General features: G+C 33.6%; 1 protein-coding gene across 1 annotated transcript in view; it reads left to right on the forward strand.

Moving 5' to 3' along the window:
* The window catches only part of LOC126880547 (neurocalcin homolog), a 52,124-nt gene extending 30,004 nt beyond the window's left edge, over positions 1–22,120 (forward strand). Inside the window, exon 4 of the mRNA XM_050644478.1 lies at positions 1,205–22,120. Coding sequence (XP_050500435.1) covers positions 1,205–1,399 — 195 coding nt within the window. The 3' untranslated portion in view covers positions 1,400–22,120. The remainder of the gene's footprint in view (positions 1–1,204) is intronic.
* The last annotated feature ends 669 nt before the right edge of the window (positions 22,121–22,789 follow it).

Below are 22,789 nucleotides of genomic sequence, written 5' to 3' on the forward strand. Positions count from 1 at the left end.
TATTTTTTTTTAGTCGTGGATTTTCGTTAGCAGAAGCGATAGTGTTACTGGTGCGATATAAAGATAACTCTGTTGTTACAATGGCATCTACGAGTTGTAGTGGTTCAGCATTGGGCACGGTAAGAAGATTTTCTCGTGAAGAAAAACGCCACATTCAACTAAGTCTGTACTGTACCATATGGTATTGCTGAATACAATAAAAATATGGGGGTACCGATTTGATGGATCAAAGTGTTTCAACATACCAATACTGATGGCCAATTGTAACATGGTTGTTAGATGTTGTAGTCCATAATTCATGGAATATATATATATAAAAAAAAATAAAAAAAGATATATCCTTGCTATCGTTTAGGAGAGAATTGGCCCAAGTTCTTCTCGCAAGATATGGAAGTCCTCCCTTATACACAGGAAGACCTAGTTTACATAGACAGAACTTGCCAGATTTCGTTTTGATCGCTTCGACCATTTCGTTACACCAAGCAGTAGAAGGCGATGTGCCGGTGATGGATGTACAACATCTGGACGAACAATGTGTCAAAAATGCAACGTTGGATTGTGTGTTAATTGTTTTATACGATACCACACCAGACGATGAAAATATTCTCAAATAATTATTTAAAAATTAAAAATATTAATTTTATCAATCCTAAAAATTCCTTAAGCGCCCAGCGTTACCATATGGTAACACCATATAATTTTTGTAAAAAAAAAGACATGAAACCGAAATACTAGTTTTTTTGGATTAAATTATTAAAATTTTCATCTAATTAACCCTAAAATAAACATTTTCAAATAAAAAAAACTTGGGCGCTAATGGGTTAAGACTGAGTATTTTTTATGTAGATGGAACTTTTAAGTTATAGTATAATTATTGAATAAAACATTGAATTTTCTTTCTGTTGTTTTCATTTCCTGCGAAATTTCGTCAAAAATCCCGCAAAATTTATAGTTTGAAATTCCAGCGTAACTATAATTTGTCAATTTAGTTGCCTTTCCAATCAAGAGATGGCGATAATTCGATACGAAAGATTAAGATGGTCGTGGAACGTCTAGAGTATGTATGGTTTGTCATGTTAGCTATTATGGTAGCCAAATTTCATGTCAATGCATACGGTTCTTTAAAATACCGTGATGTAGCCATACGCTAAATAAAAATAATGCTGTGATTTTAGTACTTCAGTTGTTATTGTTGTTGTTGCAGGCTATCTACAAGATGGTTGGATCTGTGATGAAGATGCCCGAAGACGAGAGCACCCCCGAAAAACGCACCGACAAAATCTTCCGACAGATGGACCGCAACAAAGACGGCAAGTTAAGCCTTGAGGAATTCATAGAGGGCGCTAAGAGCGATCCGTCTATAGTGCGACTGTTGCAGTGTGATCCGCAGGCGCAGTAGTCGCCCAAGTCATACTCACCAAAAAATACAAGGACTTCTATTTTTGTTTTTATTTGTTCTTTAACTAAAACCGTAAAAGGTGTAGATGGGCCACGTGCGCATCACGTGTTCAAATACCTTGTGTAACAGTAATAATATGTCCGTGTTTACTGACACGTGTAACTGACTTTTGATATTGTGTGTTAATTGATATTTGAAGAGGTAATGCCAAGCTACGTTTGTAGTTTTATAAAGTTTAATATAGAGCTAACAATAAAATATACAATAAGTTGAAGCTGTGAATTATGGTTTCTAATAAGAAATATGAACCCCAAATGCTTTTTCTGGAGTATTGCCCGTTTTGTCGCTACTTACTCACTCACTACGATGTGATACCCGATAAGTAATCTCAGTTAGTCGAAGTTTTCAGCTTTTAGTATTTTCTTGTTAGTTCTACCTTGAAACAAATGTTCTTGTACTTAAGATATTTCGGATTTTCTGATAGTCTACCCCTTATATGGTTTACCTAGTTGTGTACATCAACCACTCTTGTGTGATCGCGGGGATTATACGGCAATGTCCCGGTTTTTAGTGTTTGTACAATTTTTAAACGATGTTGCTGCAGTTTTTACTGAATAACCAATTAATCAAGGTATAGTTTTCTTACTACAAAAATACTCTTACGTCATTCAAGATTTCTAACGTCAGAATACGATTTTAACGCCAGAACATTAGAGTATAACTTTTCATCATGGTCATGTTTCTTGTACAGTGAAGCTAGGCATCATTGCTCTTATCAGAGATATTTTTCTTTGTTGTTGTTTATTTTACAAATAATATCTATAATTATTATTTACTGTAAGATGTCAATCGGTTTTCATTACTTGCCGAAATATATTAATTAACAACAGTATTTGTACAGTAAACAAGAACAAAAAAAAAGATATCTCTGACAAGTAATGGTGCCTAACTTCTCACTGTACGAGGACATGGCCATGATGAAAAGTCCTATTTTGGCAACGCTCTGACGTCAGAAATCCTGAATGACAGCGTATTTTTGTAGTAAAAAACCATATGTTACTATTTAAACGAATATAATATAGTAAAATATTTTTTCATGTTTGTCCAATAAAGTAAAAAATAAAAATTACCAATTCTAATCGAAGATGGTCGATTATTTCGTTCGCACCTGTGGTACATTTAATAGAATCTGTATTTTCTTCTATTGCTATTATTTTGCAGTATTATTTCTCTCAAGACATCGAAACAAATCATAACGACTATAGCTTGTGGAATTTAAATTCGCCCCTTATTGGGTATTTAAATGCTTGCACAGAATGACATTTATTACTTGACATTTTTATGATAAACAAAAGCTCATAACCTCAAAACGTTAAGTTTCCCGCCATGTAGCAAGAACACAAAGTTCTTAATGGGTGCGTTCGGACGACCACAGCGGCTGGACAGCTGAGCCAGCAGTAGCTGTCAGACGTCACCGCTGGAAGTCAGCCGCTGAGAGATTTACTAAGCTTTCCCTATCACGGCTGGATACAACCACTCAGCCGATTTCTTCTGACAGCCAGCCGCTATGGTCGTCCGAACGCACCCAATGGCTTCAGTGTTTCCAGCTGCATCTTTAAACTACGACTCACTTCAAGTTTTTCGAAGCAACGCTTTCAGTCCCTCTGAATAATTACGCATCTCAACATTCGTTAAGTATTACTTTTTCTATGTGTGGAATCTCATTGTTTAATTTTAATTTTCATAAAAGTTCCCAAAAAAATCTACAAAACGACGATTGACAAAAATGTCAATTATCAAGTCTAAATTGTCATTGAAAAAGTAGTTCATTTTTATTAAGTTGTCATTTTGTGGAAGTGGTTTGGGAAATATACCCAAAGATATTATTTAATTTTCACAATCTACTTTAATTAATATTGCTTTCTGTGGTTCTACAGGTGTTTTTAGGTCTGCAAACTGTATAAATCCTTTAAATTTGAAAGTACTGTTACAGATGCTTTGACAAATGAGTTTGACAATGGATCAATTGTCTTTGAATTTGAAATTCAAAAGAAGTTCCACACATTGAATAAGTGTACGAATATAATTGAATTTTAAACGATATTGTCAAAGAACAGATGTGTTAAGGAAATAATTGTTTGGATAGAGAATCCACATTACACTGACTTGTCAAAGCATCTCTTCAGAGAATCAACCGTCCAGTATTAAATCATCTCTAATTACCTACTCATCGCTTAAAAGAATCTCATTTTTTACTAGGAACTTAGTTGTCTCATATATATCTTGTCTCGTATGATTTACAAAAAAAAACTTATTTACAAATAAAAATCAGGTTGAACTATGCAATACGTCTCAATACTTTTTACTATTTTAGTTGGCGAAAATAAGATTTCAACTATTTATTTTCAATTAATAAATAATGTTCAAATGAAATATCTGAACATGAAGTTAAACATAGTCCGCGATGCTTATAAATGATGACTGTCAAGGATAAGCAAATACGAACTAAGTGGATTCAGAATTATTATATTTTCGACCTCTTTAATAGGGTGTTGACGTAATGACAGGTGACAGATGACATGTCTGTCAACACCAATGATACTATTGTGAAAACCATGTCCTGTCTCAAACTAATTTTTATTTTCTTGTTAGCATATTGAAATCTTTTCAACGAATCTCTAATGTCTGACCTACAAGAAGGACTTAATATTGTATCTGATAACATTTATTTCACATACTAGGGTGTTCTAGTAGCTCAAACTGGAACTGGAAAGATTCCAGTCTATCTGATGTTTTTACTCTGTCTACTATGTTGACAGATGTGCGCTGCGCGCGCATTCATACCTGACCTCAATTTGCATGTGTCAACCTCAAAATTTCTGTAAATTCCAATGATTTTTATTTGTTTTGGTTATGTAAGACTGTAATTATTGTATACGCGAATTTTGAAAAAATAATTTGTTTTAATTTGGTGTTACCTCGCAGAACGAAAAACTGTAAAATAATTTAAAAAATTATTAAAACGGGGTTTTCAGTAAAAAATCGCACATCGAGTGATTTATAGGTATTTAAAAAACCGTGGATTGTTACCTCCTCCTCGCATAGTTTTAGTAATATATATTTAAACTTTAAATTATAGTGTTAATAAGCTGTTTTTGAGCAAAAGTCTTTTTCTCGGAAACGTCAGTTAAATAAATCCGTCGATGTTTATATTTTAACGTACTTAATCTTCTTGTAGCACTAAAGAAGGTCTAGAAAGTGTAGATTTATATTAAATGACTGCATATATAAGGACCATTTTTTTCTGAATCAGTGACAAACTGTTATTAAGATTAATTGAAGTAAATAGGCTCAAAGTAACGTATTAAAATTCTTCCATAGATATGAGAAAATTGAAGCAGTGATATTAAGTCTCTGGATATAAAGAATGTTCGAAACACTACATTTTAGTTATCACAGCTTAAATTATGTATTGATGTGTAATTGCTGTAATTTTTACGGGAAGAAATAGCGATTCGCTCCAAAAATATCGGTATTTTTAGTTATCTGCCACCTCTAGACTTTGGAGTTGCATGGAAAAATTTCTTTGCATAGGAACCATAAAGAACTCAAACGTACTTGAGGTGGAGCACAACGAAAAATACCGATATTTTGTAGTAAGCTGTTATAAGGTATCTAATAAATATTTGTATTCAGATTCACAATTTTATGATGAAAAATCGTTTAATTTTCTTGATAGCGTAGGATATTTGTGATAGATATACAACGCGCAGATGTACCGTTAAAAGAAACTTACAGATTCAGCCTATCATAGTAGTTTATAATGTGCAGTCAGAATAAGCTATAAAATCATATCTAGCAGTTTAAATAAATAAAGAAATAATAATGTTGTGTTTTCTTAGTGTACGCTATCCACGGTGCCTCGGATTTTAATTTGTGTAAAGATCTTAGACGTCTTAACACATTTGTATGGTATTTACAATTTATAATATAACGTTTAAAAGTTGTAGTACTGTTAAATGCTACCGTATTAATAGGAAAAATGGACTGATTTATACAGGATGATTCGAAACAATTGGATATTAGTTAATCTACATATTCTATATCATGTAGATTTTGCCTTTTTCAATAGACCTTGACCACTTTTCACCATTGATTTGACTATTTTTTCGTCCCTGATATGTAGAATTGGACCCATGTTGCATTAAAAGTCATATATCTTCAACATTGGGTTGAATTTAAAACCAACTGTTTTTTGTCACATCTACAGATTTATTTACATTGAAATTTCACTGTCATCGTATTTTAGATGACAGAGGTCACAACCAAGGATAATTGTTTTCACTTAACGCCATCTATCGGAGACTGGACTAATCGTACATGAACCAAAAATTCATTGTGGTCAATATCGTATAATTTGTAAAGTGTTCCTATATCACTGACGTATTTACGTCATAGTTTGAACAAGAAAAACTTGTTATCAGACTTTATTTTACCATCTGTCTCTTTCACCTTTCTTTTACCTTGCTAGGATATGAGATCTCTTGATTAGTTGATATGTAATACGCGATCAGATAAACATTGTTTAAAATCATAAAAATTGCTGAATTTAACTTTGAACAATATATTTCAGTATGTATTATTGAAGTTATACTTCTTTAGGCGCGATTGGGAGTTAATTTTTATTATTCTGTGCGCATGCGCACACAGACAGTATGGCGTTAGTTGCTAAATCTTTCAAGTTATGTATAAATATATCAGTGCAAAAAAAGGTGTGAAAAGAATATATTAGTGTTTTTAGTAAATATATTTATTATAATTTTTGTGTCTTTGGATTTGTCTTCCTCGGGAGTAAGATAAGTATTATTAAAACATTTATATTTTTATTATACTTCACTTCGTCTGTTTGTTACCGTGAATTGTCATTATGTCCGAGTCTATGTACACAGAGACGTCGTAGCGTTATTGATATACAATTCGACTAGAGATCGAGAGGTCTTGGGTTCAAATCCGGACCGTTCTTATTCTTTTTTTTAATTTTTGGAAAGTGGTAAGCATTAAAATTGGTTTAATATTTAAATAAAATAAAAATAATATGTTTAAAGTATATTTATTTCGTTGAAATCATATAATAGAAGTATAACTTCTTACGTGCGTACAAAGTACACACACATTCTTTTTTGTTTGACAAATCGGTCATTAAGTAAAAAAACTAAGTATTTTCCGCTAACACCGGTAAGTAAAATAATATCCATTTTATATCACTCACCCTGTATAAACAGTTCATCATGTTTAATAAACTCGAATAGATGCCCATATTTCGTACGACTAACATAGTGTAGCAGGTTTTATAAGAGAACTAACCTTCTTCGGGGGTTAACATATCTACAGAGTTCAAGACCAACTGGATCTGCCTAATAGGGTTGATTTTTTGAAAACTTTTTTAATTCGTCGGATCTATTTAACTGGCTTTCATATTGTAGCTTGTGTGCCAGAAAAATCAGTTTTTTGGTATAGTTAAAGTTTTCAGATCAGTCTGATCAGTGTTTATACAATCTGTAGGCTTGATTTATAGGCCTGGATCCCGCGTACCAAAAAAAGTTGATTAATAGCAAGCTGAAAATGTGTTAATAGCTTAACGGTGTCTAGTCGGACAAACTTTGATGTATGGGAGTAGTGGAACAGGGGAAGTTTTAATTGTGGAACGTGATTTTAATTGTGGAACGTGTCATCCTGACAAGTTTATGATTGAGAAAACTAGCAGGTTGTTTTTAAGTTTATTCAATAGAAAACTTTATACAGGGTGTCCCCGAAAATAGTGCGTTCCTTTAAGTTATGGATATAATACACAATTTAGAACAAAACAGTCCTATAACATTTTTTTTAAGTTAACCGTTTCCAAGAAAAAAATTACATTGTTCTCCATATAAGTTAATTTTTATTTTCATAAATTTGAATGACATGGCAACGTAGCCTAGAAGAACTTGCTGTAACTGTGGAAATTTAACCTAATAACCCCTTGTTTATTTACTTTGAGGTGTGATTTTTGGGGTTGTTGACATCGTAGGTACCTACCTGCAAAATAATGGATATTTGTTTGGTTGATATTTACATTATTTTACCTACCAGTTGCAAATGACCTACAAACCTACTTTTTTAATCTTTAGATTTTTCCGTTGCGCGTTGTTGCCAGACTTCAATTTGCATATCAAAAATGTATTTTCGTTTTTTGGTCAAACGGACCAATTCAGAAAAAAATGTTATGACTTTTTTGCTCTACATTGTGCCTTCTACCTGTACCTTTAAGGAACGCACTATTTTCGGGGACACCCTGTATAATATACAGTGCGGTGGAATAAGTGTTGCCCCCCCTGTTAACTTGTTTATTTTAAGAATATAAGCAAAACGCTCAGACAGGTCGATTTTTAAACTAACCATAGTATATTATAGCATCAACGTTTCGAACTTTACGCGATCCCTCTTCAGGTGACAGGCATAACTTTGATTTTTTTAAATGGTAAAGTACATCATGTGACACCTCATTTAAAAGCTCTTAAAATACTGATTTCAAAAATGTATAACACTTTAATTCTTTTTGAGATCGTAAGCGCAAAATTTCGGTCGAACTCTTTTTAAACGCATTTATTTTTTTCGAATTCTGAGAAAACTAATAAGTATTTTTGAAAAATTTAAACGCAGAATGAAAGATTAGATTATTGCCGATGGCTGACAGTCCCTTAGAATAAACAAAAAGTTTCTTTTGAATTATTTAAAAATATATATTATTATATCTTATAAAGATATATTTGAAATTAAAAATCACACTAAATTTTCTCTTTTTTCATCACTGTGACCTATTAAAATAAACATTATTTGAGGGATTTTGGACCATCGAGAATACTGTAATATTTCATTCTGCGTTTAAATTTTTCAAAAATATTTATTAGTTTTTTCAGGATTGGAAAAAAATGATTGCATTTAGAAAGAATTCGACCAAAATTTTGCGCCTACGCTCTCAAACAGGATTAAAGTATTATACATTTTTGAAATCAGTATTTTAAGAGCTTTTAAATGAGGTGTCACATGATGTACTTTCCCATTTAAAAAAATCAAAGTTATGGCTGTCACCTGAAGAGGTATCGCGTAAAGTTCGAAACGTTGATGCTATAATATACTATGGTTAGTTTAAAAATCGACCTCTCCGAGCGTTTTGCATATATTCTTAAGATAAACAAGTTAACAGGGGGGGGGCAACCCGCCGCACTGTATGAAAAAATGTTTGTCCGACAAATATGTTGGGCATTTTAATAAGACCAACACGTAGAACATGTAAAATGACAGGAATTATGTTGGTGATAAATAGCAGTCTGATCTTTGTATGAGAGTTTAATGAAAGGGTAACAAATCAATTGAAAGTTCTGTCCGACAAAATACATGGGACGTCTTCGTAGTCTGACGTTCGAAATCTGTAACCTATTCCACAATTAAAACTTCCCCTGTTCCAGTCTTCCCGTACATCAAAGTTTGTCCGACTAGACACCGTTAAGCTATTATAATAACAAATTTTCAGCTTGCTATTAATCAATTTTTTTGGTACGCGCGGGATCCAGCCATAATTTGTATAAAATACGAATTTAATTTTAAATAAAAAAACATTTCGTAAACAGCGAGAAAACGAGATTCTTAAAAAATGTATCAGAAAAATCAACTTTTTTTCAATAAAAAAGGTTTTTCTATTATTTTGTTTGTTTTAATCCTGATGTAAAAGTAGCGTCTGCCTCACAGAACTGTTTTGTATATCTTTCTTCTCGCCTTTCTTTAGTTTCACCTTCTCCTGTCACCTACTCCACTACTAACAAAACTCAACTTTACTAGTCTATGTATTTTGATCTTAACTATCTTTTTCTTCTTTGGGTGCCATATTTGGCCGTCCTTATGTTGGCAATTACATTGGGGAGATGTTCGACACTGCGTATTTCCATCCAATCACAGATGTTCTTGAGCCATGATATCTGCTTCCTTCGAATTCATCTGTGGCCCTCGAGTTTACCTTTCTCCGACCATTCCCGGTCTGTAACAATTTATCTGCTGATAAGACGAAGGTTTCGAAGCCATGAATATTTCTCCCTACCAATTCCCCTTTTCCCTCAATCTTTCCGTTGAGTATTAACTGCAGTATTCAGTATCTGCTACCTCTCATGATATGCCCCAGATACTTACTTAAGCCGTCCTCTTGTACCTTACGGTGTCGAGGTAAGTGGAGAAATCAGACGTCTCGATGCCTTTCGGTCAGTAGCTAGTCTTTCTGCTTCTCTCCCAACTAATATTTCTTTTTACGCAAGCCTTTCCAATATTTGCGTTCCACGTTCTTGCTGGCCTGCCTCTTCCTCGTTTGTTGTCAGATGTCGCTTTCCATACCCTCTTTACAGTTCTACCTTCACTCATTCTCGCCATATGTCCGAACCACGATAACTGTTTCGTTTCAAGTCTGTCTAAGGTCCTTCCAATACCGCACCTTTCACGTATGTCTTCATTTCTTATACGATCACGTCTGGTCACCCCGGATACCGCACGTAAATATCCCATTTCGCATGCTTGAATTTTACTACGGATTTGTCGTTCACTGTCTACAAGCCATGATATCTGCTTCCTTCGAATTCATCTGTGGTCCTCGAGTTTACCTTTCTCCGGCCATTTCCGGCCTGTAACAATTTATCTGCTGATAAGACGAAGATTTCGAAGCCATCAATATTTCTTCCTATCAATTCCCCTTTTTCCTCAATCTTTCCCCTTGAGTATTAACTGCAGTATCCAGTATTTGCTACCTCTCATTATACGCCCTAGATATTCAAATTTTTTCTTTTTATCGTCTTTGTTAAGTCACCTTCGCCATTACCTATTCTGTTTACGACTTATATTTTTGAAATGTGTTGGACTCGTGATATTTTGAGCATTCTACGATATGACCACATCTCGAAGGCTTCTAATTTGTTCATCATATTAACCTATTTGATCCAGGTTCCACATCCATATAGTAATACAGGATACACATAACATTCTAGGAACTTGATTCTAAGTTACAAGGTCAGCTGAGAATTGCACAGTACAGGACAAAGTTTCGTAAATGCACCTCTTGCAATTTATATACGCATTTTAATTTCTTCATCAGGATTTAATGTCTCGTTTATCCAACATCCTAGGTATTTAAAATGGTTAATCAGTTCCATAGGGCCAACGTGTTGTTTACTAACCACAAGTAACTTTGTTTTTGATGTATTTATGCCAAGTCCGTTATTGGAGCATTCTCTGGTGACTCGATCTATAAGAAATTGAAGATTTACGATACTGTAACGAAAGAAAACTCTTCACCGACCCCACACCTGACACCACTGTAATAAAACGAGCGATTTCGTATTTATATACGACTGTATTAATTTATTTATACAAGTTTTCTTTACAAATCTCTAGCTTCAACTAAACTCTATTTACAAAATATATTCCTATTTATAGCCCAGCCGTTATTCTGGAACAATCCACGCTCATCTCTAGGTATCAGCTCGGCCCGCCTACCTGAGGTACGTTCTCGAACACCGTTCTTTACCTCCACCGCCGCCTCGAACATTCGATTACGTCATTCTTACACATCTCGATTTGTGTACTGTTATACGGGGGGCCGGTCAAGAGTTCTCTTTCGTTATAATACTTTCAGCCATGATCGCTGTGTCATCTGCATATCTGATGTTGTTAATAGTTTCTCCCCTAACTCGAACTCCATATTGCCCTTCTAAGGTTTCGTTAAATATTATTTCGGAGACATGTTAAACAAAGTTGGGGATAACACACACCTTGTCTGACACCTCTTTGAATTAAAATTTTTTCTGTTTCTTTACCGTCTACCAGAACAGAAGCTTCTTGATTCCAATATAGTTGGAAAAGTCTCAGATCTTTATCATCTATTCCAGTCACTCCTAGATACTCGCCTATCATGTTGAACCCTATCAAACGTCTTTTCAAAATCTATAAAGCAGACGTAAATTGGTTTGTGTAAATAAATTATATAATAACTTTTTTACACGAATAAAGATATACAGAACATTTTTATGTAATTTCGTTTTAAGCTTTATATATTTAAGCAAATACGAACGTTATTGCCAGGAACGAAGTGTATAGGATACATAGTTTATATAATAATTATTATAAAATCAATATTCTGGCTCATCTGATACACAAGCTATATACTTAACTTTTACTGAACTATTAAGATCCTATAACTTTACTCTCTCTATATTATTGTAACCAGAATAATCTTATTCAAGTATCACTTAAATGTTACAGTTTTCAAAGTTTTTAATGTGATTCGAGGGAAGTTATTATGTAGATGGTCTATTTTAATCTGGTTTTCCTATAAATATATAGTTGTTATATCGATGGTAAATGGTGCTTATGTACGGGGATATGACGGTATCAAATGCTTTAAGATGTCTACGTATTTCTTTATGATTTCTTAACAACTTTTCTGTCGAAAATGACAAATTTAGATTATTGCAGCACGAATGCCAAACCATAACTTATTAAATAAATTCTTTATAATTGGACGTTTCCCGTTTAAGTTATAAATTGTTTTCAAAACACAATTTTTGAGTCAAAACTCTTCTGTTTTGTTATATTGGACAATCTTCTTGTTGGTACATAAGTTCTGTATCAACCACACATCTTTCTATGTTATCATTTAAAAGTTCTCCACAATGTCTTCGTTATTTCTTCAGTAGTGTACTCTTTAATCACATCTGATGAAAGCTTCCAAATATTGCTGCAAATGCTGCACAAATAGAGACAACAGGAGAATTGTTGTAAATCCTGCCCAAATTCAACGGATGCTCCATCGACAAAAGCATACCTCCATCTCACCTTACAACGGATATGGTAACATTATTTACCTTCCATTAGGTCTTCGACCTGCCACTGCCTAATGAGCGTCAAATACAGGGCAAAACATATCTGAGTGGTAACCAAAAATATAAATTTTTACCGATTATTTCGGCCATTAGAAAGATTACCGACAGAGTTTTGTGTAAGACCATCAGTAGGAGTTTGTACTTAACATATTACTTACTTGTAACATGGATAAACTCTCCCTACTCTGTTTTTGTCTAGGAATATATTTTATCTATTGGTATGGCCATTTTTTGCCCTTATGCAATGACTTTCCACCCGAATACTGCGCCATGCATCACAGTGAGTTATCTCAGTACAATATGTCACCGTATGATTAGTCAGTTATGGTTTGCACAACTTTTAGACAACGGTTCTGGTAATTTGCCGATTGCGCATGGTGTAATTGTGAAAATAAAAGCTTCTACCATCTTCTCAGTTAATCTGCAGGTGTATATAGGTACCAATAGGGTGTTTTTTTTATTGGATATTGAAACGCGTCGTGTCGGAATGAAAACTTCCCCAGTCAATCTGTACTAGACACTAGCGATCATAGGTTCTAGTACTAGCGACCTCAGGTTCATAATTCAGACCGAAACTATGATACATATTCTTTTTCTCATGAGCATCTTTCAGTGCGTCACAGTTTTTCGATTTCTTTCTAACGCATTAAATTGTATGTGACAGAAAAAAGGCACGTCTGGGATTAGAGACATTTATTCTAGTTGTCGATAGATGGCGCTATAATCGAAAAAAATTATTTACGAATTATATAATATATCTACGAATATACCGGAGGGACCGCAGACGTTCGGAAACAATTAGCGTCTCTTTGCAAAGACAATGACGTCGACTTTGCAAAGTAACAAGACACTTACTCAACACACACTACACATTACTCCCCTGACTTAGTGATAAGTTATACAATTACGTGGCTAAAGGTTCTAGTTCTAAACCAAAGCCAAAATCAGAGAAAAAAAATCTACGAATATAATCTGTACAATTTATAAGACTATACAAATCAAAGAAAATACCATTTTATAAATGCAATAAACACAATTGATTTGTTTTTATGCCAAATTGCAAATAAAATGTGACAATTGTCAGATTTAACTAAAATGTCATGTTATAATAAATGTTATAAATGTGTATTATCACGGACTTACCTTTTTTTTCTATCATTTTTGACGCACTGAAAAATTCTCATGAAAAGGACTTTATATCACTATTTTTGTTAAAAGAGATTGTAATTCAGGTTCTCTCTATATTAGACAGACATTAAGGGAACCTAATGCAATTTTTTTTCTTCCTTTATGATGACGAAGTTAATGCATGTAAGTTATTATTTATGTTGTTATGTAGTTTGAGTTTATATCTTTTTATGTATTTTGGTGCTTGTCTAATTTGGAATGTTTGAAAACGACTTCAATCTGAAAACCGAAACACCCTATAAAGCATTTATTTTGTACTGTGTGGTTTATCTCAACGAAATATTTATTAAAATATATCACAAGCAAATAGTTATCAATAAAGTACAATACACTTTCATAAGACTAAAGGCGGGTTCTCACTTGTCAGTTTCGCTGATGCAGTCCTAAGTGATTCAGTGATACTGAACAAATAATGAACGTGAGAACACATTTTCATATTAAATGTTCAGTACATTCATACTTTCAGGTTAAGTGAAAACCAATTCTACTTTTTATCATTTTGACTGATCATTCTTTCATGATGGTATTGGTATTTTGTATTTTGGGAGAAATTTTTTACAGATTCTCTTGAAATAGGGAACTTGCACATTTTTTTTATTACATAATAATGTTCACCTTTGTATAACAATAAGATTTCCAAAATTTCACGCTTTAAAACCTGATAATAACTTAGAAGTACAAATTTAAAGTCTTCTGTATTTTAAAATAGTTCAAACGACCCGTGACGTCACATAGTTCTTCTTCTTCTTCTTCCTTTATTGGGTTATATCCCTCGGGATAATTCGCCCAGCTTACACCAGGGAACGTCACATAGATTTAATATATAGTTATGATTATGGTTATATTTAGGTATATTCTTCTTCTGCTTCTTTAGTTTATTGGCCTACACCTACTTGGGCATTTGGCCAGCTCATCATCACGGATTAAGGGAAAAATATTTATATTCTAATGACATTTATCGTATGTCATTGTAATAATATATACCACTTTGTTGAGATTGGAGTTTGATATAGTTATTGAAGGAAAGGAAAGAAGGTTTACTATGGAAAATAAAACCATTTTGTAAAAGTACACATTTTCTATGGATAGTTCAAACAATCAAAAACACTTGTAACGTCACATAACTGTATTTTCTACTGACGTTTATAATATCTAATTTAAAATTATATACAATTTTATACAATTATATACAAATTTGTTTACTTTGTTGGTGCAAAATGTAAAGATATAACCCGATGACGTCACGACGCGTTTTGGGCTGCCTGGTATAATTTGAATTTTTAATCATCTTTAGGGGCCAAACGAAAGGCAAACAATTTTTTTTTATCTTTGATACATGTTTTAAATTATGTTCTGTTGTGATTTATAACATTTTTTTCGAATTTAAAATTTTATGCAAGTTCCCTATTTGTCTTTGTTCATTCTTAAGTGGTTTGTATATAAATCATAATCTTCCAAAGCTAACTTTTTCGATATAGTTTCACTAGCACCTCGTTTATTTCTGCGCAATATCCAGGACCTGGCCTACCATCTACGACGTTTTCTTTTTTTTTTTTATTCACTAGAATATTCTGTAATTCATTTACTAATAATTGTAAACATACTTCGCGAACAGCTGGTCTCAATTTTTTTGGAATCATTTTCACCCACCACCACGATATAAAATGTTTTGACTATTTGCATACTGAATGTAGCAAAACATGAAACGTGTAAATACAAACGTCGCTTTTTATTTTTCATTATTAATGAATCAGTCAGACTGCGTCAGCGAAACTGACAAGTGAGAACCCGCCTTAAATTACTATGAAAAACCTACAGAATGTTGAGTTTTTATTATAAAATACGAATTATACTTTCAATGTACTCAAAACTATTGCTTAGAGTGAAAAATACGTAGACAATTTAAAACCAAACACTATATTCTCCTGAGTTGTATCGCCTGTCCCCTTTTCCACCCATTTCTTGTAATATTTTAACGTAGTGAGAAATCCAAAACCAATTTTATTAATGGACCTTCCATACTTTTTATGTGAATATGTATATGTAGGTACATTGGAATTCTTCTACTGTGCACTTTAGTTCAAACCTTTAACTAACGGATATGTTCGATTAGTAAAACGAAGGCTCTTAGGTAGAAAACAGGATTTGTACAGTTCGAATAAATCTAAGACCGGCCACTCACTATGAGGTCACCCTGACAGGTACACCTAAACAGTTAGATCTGTCAGGTCAGGTGTATCTGATAGTGTGTGCCTTTCGATGTCAGATCATCTGAGAGATTAATTATTCCCGAGACACACTATCAGGTATACCTGACGGGTCTAACTATTCAGGTGTACATGTCAGGTGTACCTGATAGTGAGTGACCGGCCTAAGATCACGGGATTGTTCTGTTATCATTGGCAAACAGTTATGATTCACCGTTCTCTTCGAACAGAAATTTCAATTTTAGTAAGAAGATATAGTCACAAGTGTTTCATTTTTCATTAATGCCATAATTGCACTGCCATATATATTTTATTATCTCAGATAAAAAGTGGCAAACACATTATAAGAATTTTTGACATGTTTATTATTGATTTGTTTAAGCTTGTACAGAAATTTTGCAATATATTGCTCAAATCAAAATTTCATATTTATTATTCACTTTTTTAATATTATATTATGTGTGAACCTACATTATTCTCCTATATATTATTATTACTCCTATATATTAGAAAACTACATTCCCAATGTATTGTCTGTGAAATCCTACAAGATTTAAAAGTGGCGCGTTTCCAGAGTTCGGCAGTTATACAAGAAGCCATTGAAGCATACCTGGTAGATTTGTTTTTGTTTTGTTTTCAAATCCGCTGGTACGGAACTATTACCACTTCTATGAGTACCTGAGTGTTCAAAACTGGAGCATTGTTACGATAGTTTTAAATATTTATAATTTCTTCGATGTCTATCTTTATATTAACTGTTTCGGCAAACAAGGCAGTATAAACTTCTTCCAAGCATCTATATACAGCGGATATAACATCAGGATATCTGAGATGCTACACTAGATGGATAAGCAATAATAAAGGGTTCTCTCTGCAGTATTTACCCTAGTCTCAGTGGGCGTAGCAAGTGTAATGGTCGTCGTGTGTGGTTTATCTTTCTAGATCTCTCTGAAATCTCCATAGGTCACTTTTTTTAATTCGTGCATTAGTCGTTTATACATTTCTGTGATTTTTGCATCCAGAAACACTTTCTTGATGGTCCTTCAGTGCGTGACAACTCCACATTATATACCCTTTCTTTATTTTAATCACCAAGTCTTTGGCCTTAACCCCCAGACTTCACCGGTTAAACGGGTCCATAAATTTTTCTGAGGAATTTTCTCTCCAACTTTCTGAGCGCTTCTTCTTTTGCTCTTCTTTTGCCCTTCGTGCGACGAGGATTATTCCTGTTTGTCTGCCTCTTATTCTGTTTCAGTTGTTGTTGACTGTACAGTGTCTTTCCATCTTTTCGGCGGCCTTCCAACGGGTCTTCTGCTATACAACTTGATGTTTTTACAGATGTTCGCTAATCTATCTGGTTTCATTCGGTCTACATGTTCGTTCCAGTTTTTCTTTCTTGTTTTTATCCACCTGTTAATATTTTGAATTTTTCATCGTTCTCGTATTCTTCTGTTGCTTTGTCTGTCTCTTAATGTTATGCCCGCTATTGATCTTAATACTTTTATTTCAATATTGTTGATTTGTTGTTTCGTGTTTCTTGTATCGGTCCTTGTCTCCGCTGCATATGTTAGGATAGGTCTTACTGTTGTCTTGTATACTTTTATTTTGCTTTCCGTGGTCAGATATTTGTTTCTCCATACGGTTTTTCGGAGGCAACCACTTACTCTTGCTGCTTTTGTTGCTTGTGTTGTGGTCTCTATTCTTATATTCCTGTCACTAGTGATCTCTACTCCTAGGTAATTGAATATCATTACTTTTTCTACAATTTTGCCGTCTATTTCTAACTTGCATCTACGCGGCTCTTATACATTTAGTTTTTTCTACTGATATTCTCATATGAAGTTTGTTTGCTGTGATATTGAAAGTGTGCCTTTGTAGATCATCCTCGTTATCAGCAATTAGGACTGTATCATCGGCATAGCATAGTATCGTGATTTTATGCGCTCCCATGTGGTATCCATGTCGTTTTCTTACTTCACGAAATATTTGATTCATCACCATATTGAATAACAATATTGAATAACAATGAGCTGAGCGAATCTCCTTGGCGGATTCCTCCTTTTAGTTCTATGCGTTCTGTTTCTCCTGTTGACATTATAAATCTGGTCTTGTTGTCCTTGTTAATTTCTTTAATTAGTCTTAACATAAGAGTATTAATTAGTCTATGACATATTTAAATCTAAGTAAATATACCGACTTATTGCTCAGTGGTGAGTCTAAATGTATCCTGAATTTTTAAAGATTTTTTGTGATTGAGCCAAAAATAAAACTTTAGTACCGAATCGACTTGATATTAAAGACCACTAAGACAACAAACCACAGAGAAAACAACTTGATGAAGTAATTAGAATCCTAAATTTTATAAGTTTAAACGCATAATGATTAATTTACTTTAGAAAGAATCTTCTGTTAGCTTAAAAACGTGTAACAAAACTTAAGGAATACTATTTTACTTGATTAAGAGCAATTTTCAAATACATTCTTTTCAGATTTTTTCTTTAAACTTTAAAACACTTGTATTTGTGGTTGCATTAGAAAACTTTACAAATCCTGTCGACTGCGCCTTATCGACCTTTGATATAAATACAGTATGGCCAACTGCAGAAAACCTAAGAATTACTATTTCGCAAAAAACGAAGAATCTACATTTTAGTAGGTGCTTGTTTTTTAGATATTAATCTGTAAGAAGTTAAGAATTAGATTTTTACTTTTAAAAAACATTACAGAAAAAATCATCGCAAACAAGTCATAGGTTTTTACAAAAAAAAAATCTACAAGAATTTGATATCGGTTTACTACTCGAAATATTTTATTGGTTGTTTTAAATGATTTTTTCCGTAATTCGAAATAAAGTACTTATTTTGTACCGCGGGAAGTGCTACAGGAATATTTTCTAGTTTCTAATTTTCAGAGGGAAAACCTACAATTTGTTATATTATGCTTTTCCAAATTCAATATTATCTGAAAATGTCTTGTAACATTTTTTCGGGGTACTTAACTCGAAGACTAATGGTTATTAGCAAGAATTGAGGACTGTCTAATACAGTTCTAATATTTTACACTAATTTATATGTGGTAAAACCTTATTCCAGTGGTTTCCAACTTGAGGAGCGCCCCTGCAAAAAGATTATTAAATGGGAGTTGTAGCTGCTACCAAAACATCATCTTCGAAGACAAGAAAAGGTCACATCACAGTTAGATGATCTAATCCATACCAAGTCCAAATTTTTGGCAGTCTTGTTTCTAGTCTGCATTTGATCAAGTTCGTCCAATTCCTTATTTTATGTTTCTGGTCCAGAACATTTGTTTTATGTCCATTCTGTTACCTTCTTTATTACCTGATGATCTTCTGCATCTTCTTCCAATAGCACTGCATCTCAAAATAGCCCTTGGCCTCCTGTAATTTCTGCCTCGAATATAAGCTACGTGGTATTGTTTGTATCTAACTTCCGACACCTTCAGGTTTTTTTCAGTAAGGGTTTTCATTTCTGCTGTTTCCAGTATTCTTTATTCTTTTTGTCCTCACTGTGTCAGGTCGTGTTTCTGCCGCGTATGTCATTATTGGTCGGATGACTGTTTTGTAAATTCTGCCTTTAATTTCCCGATATTTTTATTTCCTCATATTGTTTCATTCAGGCAACTTGCGGCTCTGTTTGCTCTATTCACTTGATCTTCCTCTTCTGTTTCGAGCTTTTCATAGCTGGATAGTGTGATGCCTAGATATTTCAACTCCATCACTTGATCTATTATCTGAATCTCCAGCTCTCAGTTACATCTTAGTAGATTTGCTGTTATAAACCAAGCATTTTGACTTTTTTTGGGGATATTAACGTGTTAAATTTTCTGGCGGTTATATTAAAATAGTGCAGCATACATTGTAAATCATTTTCACTTTGAGAGATTAGTATTGCATCGTCTACATAGCTGATTATTTGAAGTTTTCATTCATTTGGTATTCTTTTTTAGCTCTTACTTTTTGTATTACTTCATCCATGATCACGTTTAACAATAGAGAGCTCAGGAAGTCTCTCGTCCTATACAATTACCAGCTTCAATAGGGCTTTTCATCGATTGTCATTTGTTTCGAGCTTCTGTCATGTGTCACATTATATTAATATATCTACGCCATACGTCTTTCCTTTGTATCATTGGTATATACCAATAACGTACGACGTAGATATATTAATATTATGTGACACATGACAGAAGCTCGAAACAAATGACTGTGAATGAAAAGCCCTATTGGCTACTCGTTTCTTTACTTCTTTTGCAGTATCATGTAGGATTGAAAATAAGATCCCCAAGCTATTTAAATGTCTGAACTCTTTCTATGATTTGGTTGTTTATTTTTAACTATGCTTGCCTATAATGTCTTCTGATAATTATGATCTAATCAATATGCTTAGATATTTAATGTTGTGTGCTTAGAGTGCTTAGAATTGTTGTTCCATGATGTGATATATATTCAGTCCCAAATATGTGGGTGTCATAATAATTTTGATAAAATGGAGGAGCAGTGTAACTAAAAGGTTGGAAACCACATCTTTTCTCAGTTTGAAAAATAAAAAGCATCTACGCAAAATATGCAAATATTGAAAATGCTGTTGATTCGACATAGATATTTATTATTGTTGTAGTGTAGAGGATCTCATATATTACTATCTAACGACAGTGCCTTTTGTTGCATCTTCTACTGCCATTAAGCTTATTTGCACTTAAATGCTACCGTTAATACTGAAATGTTTATATGTTAAAGACTGTTTAAGACTGTTAGGTTACACTTCTACTCCTTTAGAAAATGTCTAGCTTATTTTTTATTCTCATTACTTTAGGTTTTATTAAATAAAACTTAATTATTATCGTTATTCGACTCAATGAGAAGAAATTATTGTTGGGAATTGAACTGTGGTCTTAAAATATCTGGTTTCCAAAATGGTATGTGGGGAAACAGAAATATTTGAGGTTAGTTTACTAAAATTAGGTTTAAATTCGATTCCCACAGTCCTCCATTTAAATTTTAAACGAGAATATGGATTACATTTACAGGGCCGGATTTACATTAATATTTCTGGCGCCTCACGACTTGATATCCAGTTACCACTAGGCCAGTGCCTTGTCGGCCTAGTGGTAAATCCGGCCCTGTATATTTTTTTACTCTTTAAAATAAACCGAGTTTTTTTGAAAATGTCAAATAGGAAAAAGACGACAATTTCCTGATGCCGTTTGTATTCTTAGAAACATGTATTTGTTTGTATTCCATATAGTACCTAGATATAGGCCTAAAGTACATTTCCAATAGGCATTAGCCCATGAGAGGGATAAGGCAGAGGAAACACTCGACCCTGGCTGCAGAGTATACCTGGTGCAGACAAGGGGACTCTTGTGAGCCTTTAGGCTACTCTAAGCTAGTATAGGAATGCCCAGAGGAATTCGGTAGACAGGATCGGAAAACAACATCTCTTACTGAGAAAACACCTGGTCAAACACAAGGTAAACTGTATATTGGACAGATGTGCTAATAGGGCTGAAGTACCGCGGAAAATAAGCAGAAAGCAACTCAAGATCATCACAGGCTTTCTTAGTAGACATACGCCGATCAAAGGACAGCTGCATACAATAAGGCTGGTTAATAGAACAGTCAACCATGTCTTGCGTGACTGCGAGGCATTAGATCGCAGGCGATAAACGCTTTTTGGAGTCTACCAAGTGACTCCAAAAAGATATAGCAGTCATCTACTAGACCTGTACAAGCTGCTACAAGGTACCAGAATCCTAGAATAGGTATCACGAATGAATGGAACATGTACAATAAGCCTATTGACTGCATTAAAAAAAAAAAGAAAAAGGCCACAGAAGAAAAATCCTAGAAACTTTAGATGATTTTATAAGCTGCTCATACATATTCTTAATAGAATGTTTTATTCAGTATTATCAATTAGTAAAGTCTCAATAAAACCCGATATATTTCGGTCTAATTTTAGAGTTGTTCTAGTGAGATATTTACATAATATTTCGAGAATGCTAGATATGTATATCTATTTATATTTTGAATATTTGCATATTTTGTCGATTTTTTTAAAAGAAACGTCTAAAAGTCATATTACAACGTGAAAGTGGCCTAATAACTAACAAAACCTCGGTCGAAAATGCAATAGATCTAGTCGTTTTTTAGTTGATCAAAATTAGTTTTTGTACTGCAGGCCGTCCAATGGGCCTTGGGCACAAAAAAGTGTATGTGCTAGCACACACCGAACATGTCTTTCTTGATCTTCCCTAAGTCTTGCGCGAACATAGTTTTCATTATCAAATGAACTTACTTGTCTACTACATGTAATACCAAAATAAATTTGCTGATGCATCAATCAAATGTTTATTATTGTATTTTATTTACTATCCTCTAAATACTCCCATCTTCCTGTCCCAAACCAGAAGCCTTATAACTATGAGCCCCTTCCCATATCAGTTAGCCCAATGTAGATTGAAAAAAAAACCCAATTTTACAGAACAAAAACAAAAGTCAAGCATACCTAAACTTTGAAAGTTTTAATTCATCGATAATTTTTGGATTTCCAGAAGTAAAAAAAATGTTTTAAATTAATAAAAACGATTAATTAAACAGAATAACAACAAATTAAAAGAAAAATCATCGCTTTTACAAAGCTTTGGCAATACTCTGGTGCAAATTAATCCCATATTTCTTGCAAGGCTTGATTCAATTCTTTGACGGACCTAGCAGGATGTTTCTTCAATGTTTTTTTTTATTTGGCGCCACAAAGAGGCACGAAAGTTTCTCTCGGGGACAAGTCGGGACTGTTAGAAACATATTCCAGAAGTATTATACCATGATCTCCAATCGAGTTTAAACTCTTTTGTGAGGTATGGCAACCTACGTCATCTCGTTGGAAGACAAAATCTTCAAAATCATCTTTCACTCATTTTAACTTGTTGAAATGACTTTGTGCCACAATCGGTAAGAGATTATTTAAAACCTTCAAATATTATTTGCCATATTTAAAATTCCATCAATAAAATGAAACTTT

Source organism: Diabrotica virgifera, chromosome 2, assembly GCF_917563875.1.
Source record: "Diabrotica virgifera virgifera chromosome 2, PGI_DIABVI_V3a".
NCBI lineage: Eukaryota > Metazoa > Arthropoda > Insecta > Coleoptera > Chrysomelidae > Diabrotica > Diabrotica virgifera.